This window comes from Ahaetulla prasina, chromosome 6 (assembly GCF_028640845.1).
Source record: "Ahaetulla prasina isolate Xishuangbanna chromosome 6, ASM2864084v1, whole genome shotgun sequence".
In the NCBI taxonomy this organism is placed as follows: domain Eukaryota; kingdom Metazoa; phylum Chordata; class Lepidosauria; order Squamata; family Colubridae; genus Ahaetulla; species Ahaetulla prasina.
In genome coordinates this window covers 8,584,519-8,598,211 of record NC_080544.1, presented here as the reverse complement: position 1 = coordinate 8,598,211, position 13,693 = coordinate 8,584,519, and the positions used below count along the sequence as shown (strand labels likewise).

Sequence of the window (13,693 nt, the reverse complement as noted above, 5' to 3'; positions counted from 1 at the left end):
TTCTTTCAGAATAGACTTGCCTTTTGAGCCCAGCAGATGAAAAGAAAGCAAAATAAATGCCAAAGATTTTTATTGATATTTTTTTTGTTTTTTTTGGACAGAAGAATCACACTGAGTTATCTTTTAAGGAACATTCAACGGTTGCCTTGGGTTGGGCTTAAAATTCACAGACCACAAGGCGGTAATTGTCGCACGTTTTGTCGTTCCAAGTGCCATCGCTGTACATTTCCACACATTTTTCAGATCCTTGACCTGAAGGTTCATTCTTGTACCAGTTGGTAAAATTCAAAGGATCCCCATTCCGGAAATGGAATGTCCCTGGCTCATCGCTCTCAATAATACCCAGATAGGCATAACTGTTATAATATTGCACAATCTTCTGAATAGCATTGTTCTCATTCAGGTTCTTCGGTGCTGCAGTGGAGCTGTGGGCTTCTTGGCAAGTCACTTCTGTTTTCCCAAACACAGCTGTCTTCCCAGTAGAGGCGAACAGCTTATCTCCAGCAATTGCCATCTTTCCATCCAAGGTCAAAGCTGTCAAGAAATTTGGAAGCCTCGCTTAGATCATCCAGATGGCCTCAATCCTGCCAGACTTTTGTAAAAAAAATTAAATTGAAGGCCGATGGAGTCCTTGATGCTTCCTGAGTTTGGTGGTTGACTTGCAGATTTTTCATTATCTAACCATCGCGAGCATCTACAAGCCAATGACCAAGTTCGGAGACCATCAAGGACCCCTCCGTTTCACCCTGAACTGCATAGATTCCAATTCCATATACAGTAATTCTTAAAGTACAACAGACCATTTAATGAACATTCAGAATTATGATCTACTCTCAAAAAGCTACTTATGACCCCATTTCAAAATTACCAATGGCTGCAGCAAAATTACCAACCCACCACAGGGTTCCTGCAGAGCCCTCCTGCTCTCCCCCCTCATCTCACCCCACCTGTCGTGTCCCACTCCTCCTCTGACAGCCGGGTCTGGGAAGTCTGTATCAAGCGTGGCCACGAAGCCTCTGCAGCTTTGCCAAATTCCTGTCAGAGTTCTCAAGGCAGGCAGGAATCCAAGGTGTGACTTCAGCAACCAGATGAGACTTTGCCTGACTCAAGGAATGCCAAAAAGCAGATCCTTTATATAGGCCATGGGGTGTGGCTCCATGACTCAGCACTTATCCAGGCCTGCCCCTCACTTCCTTTTGCTGACGTCGCCTCTCCATTCTCCGGAAGCGGGGATCTTTCCACTTTTCGCCTCCTCCTCAGCTGCCGGCAATTCTAGCTCGTGGCTGGCTTCCTGCTCACATGCTATAGGAGGGAGGTTTGTTTGCTCAGGGCTAGAGGCATGCCAGGCCATTCTTCTTCACTATCAGTCTCTGGCTCAGATAGCAGGAGATGGGAGGGGCCCGGCCACAGAGAGGAGGGCAGGCGAGGCACAACACCACCAGAAGCCTTGCAGTCTTGGGTCTCCTTCCCATATGCCCCACACTGACCTTCTGAAGCTCTCTGGACCTCAGGTTATGAAAGGAGAGCAGGCTAGATTCAGATTCCAGAAAAAATATATGCGACCCGACACAAAATTTAGCACATAATTCCCACCAGTGCTGGAAAACTCTGAACAGGGTCCACACTTTGCATGCCATCTGTCGGGGAAGAGTATCCCACCCCGCTCCTGATGGTGGTGTTCCTCATCAGACACTGGATCATATACTGCCATTTGAGAGCTTATACAGGAAGAAAAGTAGATTTTTCTCCAACTAACAAATATTAACAGACTAGGGAGGGAGGGAGGGAGGGAGAGAGAAGGAAGGAAGGAAGGAAGGAAGGAAGGAAGGAAGGAAGGAAGGAAAGAAAGAAAGAAAGAAAGAAAGAAAGAAAGAAAGAAAGAAAGAAAGAAAGAAAGAAAGAAAGAAAGAAAGAAAGATTGTTTGGAAGTTATGGGTGCTCCAAAACTGGAAGTTTTTAAGAAGATATTTGACAGCCATTTGTCTAAAACCAGAAAACAAAGCAGGATCTGGACTGATGGCAATATGCTGATGAAAGCTATTATCCCATCCATTAAAAAGCAGTATTTATTGCTTCAAGGAAGAGGTGGGATGGTTCGGTTAGAAAACCTCCAACCCTTAATAAGACCACACCTAGAGTACCGCATCCAGTTTTGGTCACCACACTATAAAAAAGATGTTGAGATTCTGGAAAGAGTGCAGAGAAGAGCAACCAAGATGATGAGGGGACTGGAGGCTAAAACATACCTTGAAAGGTTGCAGGAACTGGGCCTGACTAGTCTAGTGAAGAGAAGGACTAGGGGAGACAGGATAGCAGCCTTCCAATATTTGAGGGGCTGCCCCAGAGAGGAGGGGCTCAAGCTGTTTTCCAAGGCACCCGAAGGCCAGACAAGGAATAATGGATGGAAACTGAACAAGGAGAGATTCAACTGAGAAAAAGGAGAAATTTTCTGACAGTGAGAACAATCAACCCATGGAACAGAAGTTGCCTTTGGAAGTTGTGGGAGCTTCATCGCTGGAAGCTTTCAAGAAGAGACTGGACTGCCAACTGTCAGAAATGGTGGAGGGTCTCCTGCTTGGATGGAGGGTTGGACTAGATGACCAATAAGATCCCTTCCAGCCCTATGGATTCTGGAATCCCTATGATTCTAAGTTGAATCTCTCCTGAGCATTAGGACCCTCCCATGTATTCAATATAAAAATAACAGCTTGGTAATTCAGAAGAAAAAACAGTGAATGTTAGAAAGTCTCTTGACCTCTGACAGATAACATAGATAGCGCAGACTATTAAAAATAGAGGGATAATCTAGCTTTAGGGTATCCTATTCTTTATCAGTTGGTGAAATTCAAAGAATCCCCATTCCAGGAATGCGATTTCCCTGGATCATCATTTTCAATAATACCCAGATAAGTATAACTATTCACAGTCATAATATTGCATAGTCTTTTGAATACCAGTTTGTTCTCATTCAGGTTTCTTGGTGACACAAATGGAATAAGAATTAAAAACTACTCACCCACTTTTAATCTGCAAAAGAGAAAGGGAAGCCATTAAAAAAATACCTCTTTCCATTCTGGCGAGTCTGTGTTGAAGTTCTTTGATGTCGTTTTGTAGCTTAGGATCCTGGCTGGCAGGCACACCTGCGAATGAAAAATAATAGAAATTCATTGTCAGATGGTTCAATTGAAGTTATTGTTACTGTTACATGACTATCTGATCCTGTGAAATTAATTGGGACGTCGCTTTTTTTAAACAAACCGGCAATAGTCTGATAAATTAAAAAACAGAATGAATAGAATAGAATAGAATAGAATAGAATAGAATAGAATAGAATAGAATAGAATAGAATAGAATTTTTTATTGGCCAAGTGTGATTGGACACACAAGGAATTTGTCTTGGTGCATATGCTCTCAGTGTACATAAAAGAAAAGATACGTTCATCAAGGTACAACATTTACAACACAAATGATGGTCAATATATCAATATAAATCATAAGGATTGCCAGCAACAAAGTTACAGTCATACAGTCATAAGTGGAAAGAGATTGGTGATGGGAACGATGAGAAGATTAATAGTAGTGCAGGTTTAGTGAATAGTTTGACAGTGTTGAGGGAATTATTTGTTTAGCAGAGTGATGGCCTTCGGGAAAAAACTGTTCTTGTGTCTAGTTGTTCCGGTGTGCAGTGCTCTGTAGTGTCGTTTTGAGGGTAGGAGTTGAAACAGTTTATGTCCAGGTTGCGAGGGGTCTGTAAATATTTTCACGGCCCTCTTCTTGATTTGTGCAGTATACAGGTCCTCAATGGAAGGCAGGTTGGTAGCAATTATTTTTTCTGCAGTTCTAATGATCCTCTGAAGTCTGTGTCTTTCTTGTTGGGTTGCAGAACCGAACCAGACAATTATAGAGGTGCAAATGACAGACTCAATAATTCCTCTGTAGATTAATTGATTGATTTGTAGGCCTAGAGCAGTGGTGGGATTCAGCCAGTTCGCACCACTTTGGGAGAACCGGTTGTTAACTTTCTGAGCAGTTTGGTGAACTGGTTGTTGGAAGAAATCATGAGGGCAGAGAACCAGTTGTTAAATTATTTGAATCCCACCGCTGGCCTAGAGTATTTCTTCAGTCTTTCAACTGAAACAAATGGATTTTGTTTTGTGTCGTAAACACATTTTTTGTGTCTTTCTTTCTTTGAAAGCTTGCATGAATCCAATGTTACATTTATTATTCAACTTTTTGAAATGACAGACTTTGGTCATCCACCAGAATATTAATAAGAGGCTCTAAGTCCTTTAATATTGAAAAGCCAGGGTTAGCAACATGTGTGTGTCCTCAAGTTATTGTTGACACCTCCATCCATAATAAATACACATTTCATGGCAAGGTTTTGGGAAAGGGTTTGCCCTTTCTTCATTCCAAGGGCTGAGTGAAAGAGATTAACCCCAAGATCACCCAGCTGGTTTTTTGCCTGAAGCAGAGCTAGAATTCAGAGACACCTGGTTTTTAGCCTGATGCCTTAACTACTACACCAGACTGACTCTTTGCAACAGTATAGAAAAAAAAAACATTTGGGGAAAATAACACTTACCTCCTCTCAGACTCTAGATATTGTTAATGCCAATCATGAATAGAATAGAATAGAATAGAATAGAATAGAATAGAATAGAATAGAATAGAATAGAATAGAATAGAATAGAATACAATACAATACAATACAATACAATACAATACAATACAATACAATACAATACAATACAATACAATAGAATAACAGAGCTGGAAGGGACCTTGGAGGCCTTCTAGTCCAACCCCCTGCTTAGGCAGGAAAACCTACACCACTTCAGAAAAATGGTTATCCAATCTCTTCTTAAAAACTTCCAGCGTTGGAGCAATCACAACTTCTGGAGGCAAGTTATTCCACTGATTAATTGCTCTCACTGTCAGGAAATTTCTCCTTAGTTTTAAGTTGCTTCTTTCCTTGATTAGTTTCCACCCATTGCTTCTTGTCCTGCCTTCAGGTGCTTTGGAGAACAGCCCGACTCCCTCTTCTTTGTGGCAGCCCCTGAGATATTGGAACACTGCTATCATGTCTCCCCTAGTCCTTCTTTTCATTAAACTAGACATACCCAGTTCCTACAACCGTTCTTTATATGTTTTAGCCTCCAGTCCTCTAATCATCTTGGTTGCTCTTCTCTGCACTCTTTCTAGAATCTCAACATCTTTTTCACATTATGGCGACCAAAACTGGATACAGTATTCCAAGTGTGGCCGTACCATGGAGTGGATTACACTGAAATAATTTAGGCGATCTGATGTAAATACTAGAACAACCTGTAAGACTGCAGTATGTTTTGTTTTAAGTTGCATCTGCCCTGTGAGAATGTGAGAAATTTCTCACAGTTATATAAATGCTGTATGTGTGTGTGTGTGTGTGTGTGTGTGTGTGTGTGTGTGTGTAGGTCTTTGGTTATTCGGGTTTTCTCCCACGTAAAATTGGAAGTGTCTTGGCGACGTTTCGACAAAGTCTCACTCGTCATCTTCAGACTTCAGCTGAAGATGACGAGTGAGGCTTCGTCGAAACGTCGCCAAGACACTTCCAATTTTAGAATAGAATAGAATAGAATAGAATTTTATTGGCCAAGTGTGATTGGACACACAAGGAATTTGTCTTGGTGCATACGCTCTCAGTGTACATAAAAGAAAAGATACGTTCATCAAGGTACAACATTTACAACACAATTGATGGTCAATATATCAATATAAATCATAAGGATTGCCAGCAACAAGTTATAGTCATACAGTCATAAGTGGAAAGAGATTGGTGATGGGAACGATGAGAAGATTAATAGTAGTGCAGATTCAGTAATAGTCTGACAGTGTTGAGGGAATTATTTGTTTAGCAGAGTGATGGCCTTCGGGAAAAAACTGTTCTTGTGTCTAGTTGTTCTGGTGTGCAGTGCTCTATAGCGTCGTTTTGAGGGTAGGAGTTGAAACAGTTTATGTCCAGGATGCGAGGGATCTGCAAATATTTTCACGGCCCTCTTCTTGATTCGTGCAGTATACAGGTCCTCAATGGAAGGCAAGTTGGTAGCAATTATTTTTTCTGCAGTTCTAATTATCCTCTGAAGTCTGTGTTTTTCTTGTTGGGTTGCAGAACCGAACCAGACAGTTATAGAGGTGCAAATGACAGACAATAATTCCTCTGTAGAATTGGATCAGCAGCTCCTTGGGCAGTTTGAGCTTACTGAGTTGGCGCAGAAAGAACATTCTTTGTTGTCCTTTTTTAATGATGTTTTTGATGTTAGCTGTCCATTTGAGATCTTGCGATATGATAGAACCCAGAAATTTGAAGGTTTCTACTGTTGATACTGTGTTGTGAAGTATTGTGAGAGGTGGAAGGATGGAAGGTGTTTTCCTAAACTCTACCACCATTTCTACGGTTTTGAGTGTGTTCAGTTCCAGATTGTTTTGGTTGCACCACAAGGCTAGTCGTTCGACCTCTCGTCTATATGCGGATTCGTCATTGTCTCGAATGAGACCAATCACTGTTGTGTCATCTGCGAACTTCAGTAGCTTAACAAATGGATCATTGGAGATGCAGTCATTGGTATACAGAGAGAAGAGAAGTGGGGAGAGCACACAGCCTTGGGGGGCCCCTGTGCTAATTGTACAGGTATTTGATGTGATCTTGCTTAGCTTCACCTGCTGCTTCCTGTTTGTTAGGAAGCTTGTGATCCACTTACAAGTCTGTTCCGGTACCTGTAGCTGGTTTAGCTTAGTTAGAAGAATGTCTGGAATGATGGTATTGAATGCTGAACTAAAGTCTACAAAAAGGACCCTTGCATAGGTCTTTGGAGACTCAAGATGTTGTAGGATGTAGTGCAGAGCCATATTAACAGCATCATCTGTTGATCTATTTACTCGGTATGCAAATTGCAAGGGGTTGCAGAGCGGATTCGTGATGGTTTTCAGGTAGGAAAGCACTAGCCTTTCAAAGGTTTTCATGACTACAGATGTTAAAGCAACTGGTCTGTAGTCATTCAGTTCCTTGATGGTGGGCTTCTTCGGCACTGGGATGATGGTAGAGCGTTTGAAGCAAGAAGGAACATAGCACATCTCTAGTGATTTATTGAAAATATGGGTGAAGATGGGGGCCAATTGGTCAGCACAGACTTTTAAGCAAGAAGGAGTTATCTTGTCTGGGCCTGGAGCTTTTCCTGGCTTTTGTCTGTGAAATAGGTCCTGCACTTCCTTTTCTGTGATCACTAGGGGTTGTGAACCCAATGAAATGGGGTCAGTTGTAGGAGGCTTGGCTGTTGTTGGTGTGTCTGAGATGGGGGTTGTGGAGATAGGTGGCTGTAGTTTCCTTTCAAACCTGCAGTAAAACTCATTCAGGTCATCTGCCAGTTGTTGATTACCTTCAGCCTGGGAAGGAGGTTTGCCATAGCCGGTGATATTTTTAAGAGTTTTCCACATGTTTGCTGGTTCATTTGCTGAAAATTGATTCTTTAGCTTTTCAGAGTAGCTTCTTTTTGCTGCTCTTATCTCCCTTGTTAGTGCATTTCTGGCCTGATTGTACAGCATTTTATCACCTTTTCTGTAGGCTTCCTCTTTGGAATGTCGTAGCTGCTTAAGTTTAGGTGTAAACCAAGGTTTGTTATTACTGTGTATTCGCAAGTTCCTTGTAGGTACACATAGGTCTTCACAGAAGCTGACATATGATGTTACAGTATCTGTGAGTTCATCCAGGTCTGCAGAGGTATCTTTAAAACTATTCCAATCAGTGCAGTCAAAACATGCCTGTAGCTTTAATTCTGATTCCTCCGTCCAGGTTTTCACTGATTTAATTATTGGTTTTATGGCTTTAAGTCTTTGCCTGTAAGCAGGTACAAGGTGAATCATGCAATGATCAGAGTGTCCTACAGCTGCACGTGGTAAAGACTGATAGGCATCTTTTAGTGTTGTGTAGCAGTGGTCTAGAGTATTCTTGCCTCTGGTGGGACAATTGACATGCTGAAAGTATTTTGGTAGTTCTTTCCTTAAGTTTGCCTTGTTTAGATCTCCCAAAACAATGGCCAGTGAATCAGGGTGTTTGGCTTCAGCCTCCATGATTTGGTCAGCTAGAGTTCGTAATGCCTCGTTTACACAGGCTTGTGGTGGGACATAAACAGCAATTAGAAGAAATGAGGAAAATTCACGAGGCGAATAGTAAGGACTATTTACGTGGGAGAAAACCCGAATAATCAAAGACCTACATACAAACACCTGCGAAAACCTCAGAAAACAAATATATATATATTGTTTTTTTCAACTCTTACTTAAACAGAGTTGAGAGCAGGTGTATTTTAGTTTGAAGGTTAATGGTTCCCTCTAGCGGCCGACTTTACATAGGAAAGGCTGGTGAATTTAGGATATTGCAAACATTTACTTTATGCAAGATTAACCAATTGAGTAAGAATTAGCCTTCCTATTCATCAGCATTTCCTCAGGGGGCAATACATCAAATAATTAATATTCTACAGTTGAAATCCGAGTCATGATTTTGCATTTCACAGCACGCCTGTGGTTTAGAATTTATGGCCTCGCTCAGCCTGAGATCTGGGAAAGATTTGCATTGCAGATGGACAAAATTTCAGAGTTCGAAGTGGTTTCATTATGGTTCATGCTGGCAATTTTCTCTTTTCTCTTTTGGGAATTCTCTGGGCTATATACCAGTGAGCATATGTTACACTCATATAGCAAGTGTCATGTATTTCAATGAGGAAAAAAAGCCTGTAGTTTTGCTGTTTCTACATAATGATTTAATGTAGATGTCTACAGGGAAGAAAGAAGAGACAATAAATGCAAGAAGTAAGAAAACTAAAATGAACAATTCAATTAAAGACAAAATTAAGATTTAAACCCAATACATTCATGGTTTAAATTAACTGACAAGTAGGTTTCTGCTTGTTAAAAGAACTGCTAAAGAACTAATTCCCAAAACACTGTCAAACTATTTAGTAAGACTGTATTAATATTATTCTTCTCATCTTTCCTATTACCTATCTCCTTTTCTAGATATGACTATAACTTTGTTGCTTGTATCTTTATATTGCTTTATTTAGTTTCCTGGTACAATTTATGTTGATTCTATCACTAAGTGTTGTATCTTAAATGACTCGGATGAGGGAATAGAAGAGGAACTCAGCAAATTTGCAGATGATACTAAGATGGCAGGAATAGCCGATACCCTAGAAGATAGGCTCAAGATGCAGATGGATCTTGACAGACTTGAACACTGGGCCCCTAGCTAACAAAATGAAATTCAATGTAGAGAAAAATGAAGTCCTACACTTAGGTAAGAAAAGCCAAAAGTGCACATATAAATTGGTGGAAACCAGGCTTAATAACAATGACTGTGAGAGGGATCTCGGAGTCTTAGCGGACAATCAGCTAAATATGAGCCAGCAGTGTGCAGTGGCAGCCAAAAAAGCCAATGCAATCCTAAATTGCATTAACAGAGGGATACAATCAAGATCAAGTGAGGTGTTAATACCGCTCTATAAAGCCTTAGTAAGACCACACCTAGCATACTACATCCAGTTTTGGTCACCACACTCCAAAAAAGAGGTTGAGACTCTAGAAAAAGTGCAGAGGAGAGCAACCAGGATGATTAGGGGACAGAAGGCTAAGACATACGATGAACGGTTGCAGGAACTGGGCATGGCTAGTCTAGTGAAGAGAAGGACCAGGGGAGACATGATAGCTGTCTTCCAATACTTGAGGGGCTGCCACAGACAGGAAGGGATCAAGCTGTTTTCCAAAGCTCCTGAAGGTCAGACAAGGAATAATGGATGGAAACTGACAAAGGAGAGATTCTACCTAACACATATAGATTTCACTGAAGAAAATGTTGAAAAAGCTCTTCGCAAACTGAAACCATCCCTCTCTATGGACTATGTGCATACTTCTTAAAAAAGCTTTCCACTAATATAGCAGAACCCCTAAGCATAATCTCTGAAAAAGCCTTTACGACCGGTTCCCTTCCCAAACTTTGGTCTCTAGCCACGGTCATTCCTATCTTCAAAAAAGGAGATCCCAGCCTAGTTGAAAATTACAGACCAATCTCTCTATGCTGTGTCACCTGTAAAGTTATGGAATCTATCATCAACCAATCCATTACCCTCCACCTAAAAACAAACAATCTACTCTCTAATAAACAATTGCAGCTGTAGGACACTCTGATCATTGCATGATTCACCTTGTACCTGCTTAAAGCCACAAAACCAATAATTAAATCAGTGAAAACCTGGACGGAGGAATCAGAATTAAAGCTACAGGCATGTTTTGACTGCACTGATTGGAATATTTTTAAAGATACCTCTGCAGACCTGGATGAACTCACAGATACTGTAACATCATATGTCAGCTTCTGTGAAGATCTATGTGTACCTACAAGGAACTTGCGAATACACAGTAATAACAAACCTTGGTTTACACCTAAACTTAAGCAGCTACGACATTCCAAAGAGGAAGCCTACAGAAAAGGTGATAAAATGCTGTACAATCAGGCCAGAAATGCACTAACAAGGGAGATAAGAGCAGCAAAAAGAAGCTACTCTGAAAAGCTAAAGAATCAATTTTCAGCAAATGAACCAGCAAACATGTGGAAAGCTCTTAAAAATATCACCTGCTATGGCAAACCTCCTTCCCAGGCTGAAGGTAATCAACAACTGGCAGATGACCTGAATGAGTTTTACTGCAGGTTTGAAAGGAAACTACAGCCACCTATCTCCACAACCCCCATCTCAGACACACCAACAACAGCCAAGCCTCCTACAACTGACCCCATTTCATTGGGTTCACAACCCCTAGTGATCACAGAAAAGGAAGTGCAGGACCTATTTCACAGACAAAAGCCAGGAAAAGCTCCAGGCCCAGACAAGATAACTCCTTCTTGCTTAAAAGTCTGTGCTGACCAATTGGCCTCCATCTTCACCCATATTTTCAATAAATCACTAGAGATGTGTTATGTTCCTTCTTGCTTCAAACGCTCTACCATCATCCCAGTGCCGAAGAAGCCCACCATCAAGGAACTGAATGACTACAGACCAGTTGCTTTAACATCTGTAGTCATGAAAACCTTTGAAAGGCTAGTGCTTTCCTACCTGAAAACCATCACGGATCCGCTGTTAGACCCTTGCAATTTGCATACCGAGCAAATAGATCAACAGATGATGCTGCTAATATGGCTCTGCACTACATCCTACAACATCTTAAGTCTCCAAAGACCTATGCAAGGGTCCTTTTTGTAGACTTTAGTTCAGCATTCAATACCATCATTCCAGACATTCTTCTAACTAAGCTAAACCAACTACAGGTACAGGAACAGACTTGTAAGTGGATCACAAGCTTCCTAACAAACAGGAAGCAGCAGGTGAAGCTAAGCAAGATCACATCAAATACCTGTACAATTAGCACAAGGGCCCCCCAAGGCTGTGTGCTCTCCCCACTTCTCTTCTCTCTGTATACCAATGACTGCATCTCCAATGATCCATCTGTTAAGCTACTGAAGTTTGCAGATGACACAACAGTGATCGGTCTCATTCGAGACAATGACGAATCCGCATATAGACGAGAGATCAAACTACTAGCCTTGTGGTGCAACCAAAACAATCTGGAACTGAACACACTCAAAACCGTAGAAATGGTGGTAGACTTTAGGAAAAACCCTTCCATACTTCCACCTCTCACAATACTTGACAACACAGTATCAACAGTAGAAACCTTCAAATTTCTGGGTTCTATCATATCGCAAGATCTCAAATGGACAGCTAACATCAAAAACATCATTAAAAAAGGACAACAAAGAATGTTCTTTCTGCGCCAACTCAGTAAGCTCAAACTGCCCAAGGAGCTGCTGATCCAATTCTACAGAGGAATTATTGAGTCTGTCATTTGCACCTCTATAACTGTCTGGTTCGGTTCTGCAACCCAACAAGAAAAACACAGACTTCAGAGGATAATTAGAACTGCAGAAAAAATAATTGCTACCAACCTGCCTTTCATTGAGGACCTGTATACTGCACGAATCAAGAAGAGGGCCGTAAAAATATTTGCAGATCCCTCGCATCCTGGACATAAATTGTTTCAACCCCTACCCTCAAAATGACGCTATAGAGCACTGCACACCACAACAACTAGACACAAGAAGAGTTTTTTCCTGAAGGCCATCACTCTGCTAAACAAATAATTCCCTCAACACTGTCAGACTATTTACTGAATCTGCACTACTATTAATCTTCTCATCGTTCCCATCACCAATCTCTTTCCACTTATGACTGTATGACTATAACTTGTTGCTGGCAATCCTTATGATTTATATTGATATATTGACCATCAATTGTGTTGTAAATGTTGTACCTTGATGAGCGTATCTTTTCTTTTATGTACACTGAGAGCATATGCACCAAAACAAATTCCTTGTGTGTCCAATCACACTTGGCCAATAAAAATTCTATTCTATTCTATTCTATTCTATTTGGTTTCAGAAAAAAATTATCATGTAACTTACAACTTCTTCACTGCAAAAACATATGGACTACAAATCTTGATCAAGGCAAAACAATAGGTGCAATATAAATAGACTTCTGTAAAGCTTTTGACTCAGTGGTACATGACAAACTTCTCCTAAAACTAAAATTCTACGGCATCTCCGGACCCCTCCACAATTGGATAACAACTTTCCTGTCAAACAGACAACAAGTGGTCAAAATAGGCAGTGCCCTATCAAATCCTGTTCCTGTCAATAGCGGCGTTCCCCAAGGCAGTGTTCTTGGACCAACACTCTTCATATTATACATTAATGATCTCTGTGACCATATTAAAAGTAATTGTATTCTTTTCGCTGATGATGTCAAACTATTTAACACCACCAACAATACAGCTACTCTTCAAAAAGACCTTGACTTTGTGTCAGAATGGTCTAAAACCTGGCAACTCCAAATCTCAACCAGCAAATGCTCTGTCTTACACATTGGAAAAAAGAATCCAAACATTAAATACAAACTCGATGGACATTACCTTACAGATGACCCCCACCCAGTCAAAGACCTTGGAGTTTTCATATCCAATGATCTAAGTGCCAAAGCCCACTACAACTACATCACAAAAAAGGCATTAAGAGTTGTTAACCTAATCTTGCGTAGCTTCTTCTCCAAAAACACTACACTACTAACCAGAGCATATAAAACATTTGCTAGACCAATACTTGAATACAGCTCGACTGTCTGGAACCCATGCCACATTTCAGACATCAATACAATTGAACGTGTCCAGAAATATTTTACAAGAAGAGTTCTCCACTCCTCTGAATATAACAAAATATCTTATACCACCAGACTTGAAATCTTGGGTTTAGAAAACTTAGAACTCCGCCGCCTTCGATAGGATCTATGTTTAACTCATAGAATCATCTATTGCAATGTCCTTCCTGTTGAGGATTACTTCAGCTTCAATCACAACAATACAAGAGCAAAAAATAGATTTAAACTTAATGTTAACCGCTCCAATCTTGATTGCAGAAAATATGACTTCAGTAACAGAGTTATTAATGCTTGGAACACACCAGCAGATTCTGTGGTCTCTTCTCAAAATCCCCAAAACTTTAACCAAAAACTGTCTACTGTTGACCTCATCCCATTCCTAAGAGGTCTTT

At 40.8% G+C, this 13,693-nt stretch overlaps 1 protein-coding gene across 2 annotated transcripts in view; it reads right to left on the bottom strand.

Annotated features, from left to right (window-relative positions):
- Positions 1 to 78: 78 nt before the first annotated feature.
- Positions 79 to 13,693, bottom strand: part of LOC131201176 (pulmonary surfactant-associated protein A-like) — a 29,878-nt gene continuing 16,263 nt past the window's right edge. For both annotated transcript variants that reach the window (XM_058188861.1, XM_058188862.1), the window contains exons 5-6: positions 3,063 to 3,140; positions 79 to 534 (exon numbers count right to left, since the gene is read on the bottom strand). In XM_058188861.1, the coding sequence (XP_058044844.1) occupies positions 158 to 534; positions 3,063 to 3,140 (455 nt within the window). In that variant the 3' untranslated portion in view covers positions 79 to 157. The remainder of the gene's footprint in view (positions 535 to 3,062; positions 3,141 to 13,693) is intronic.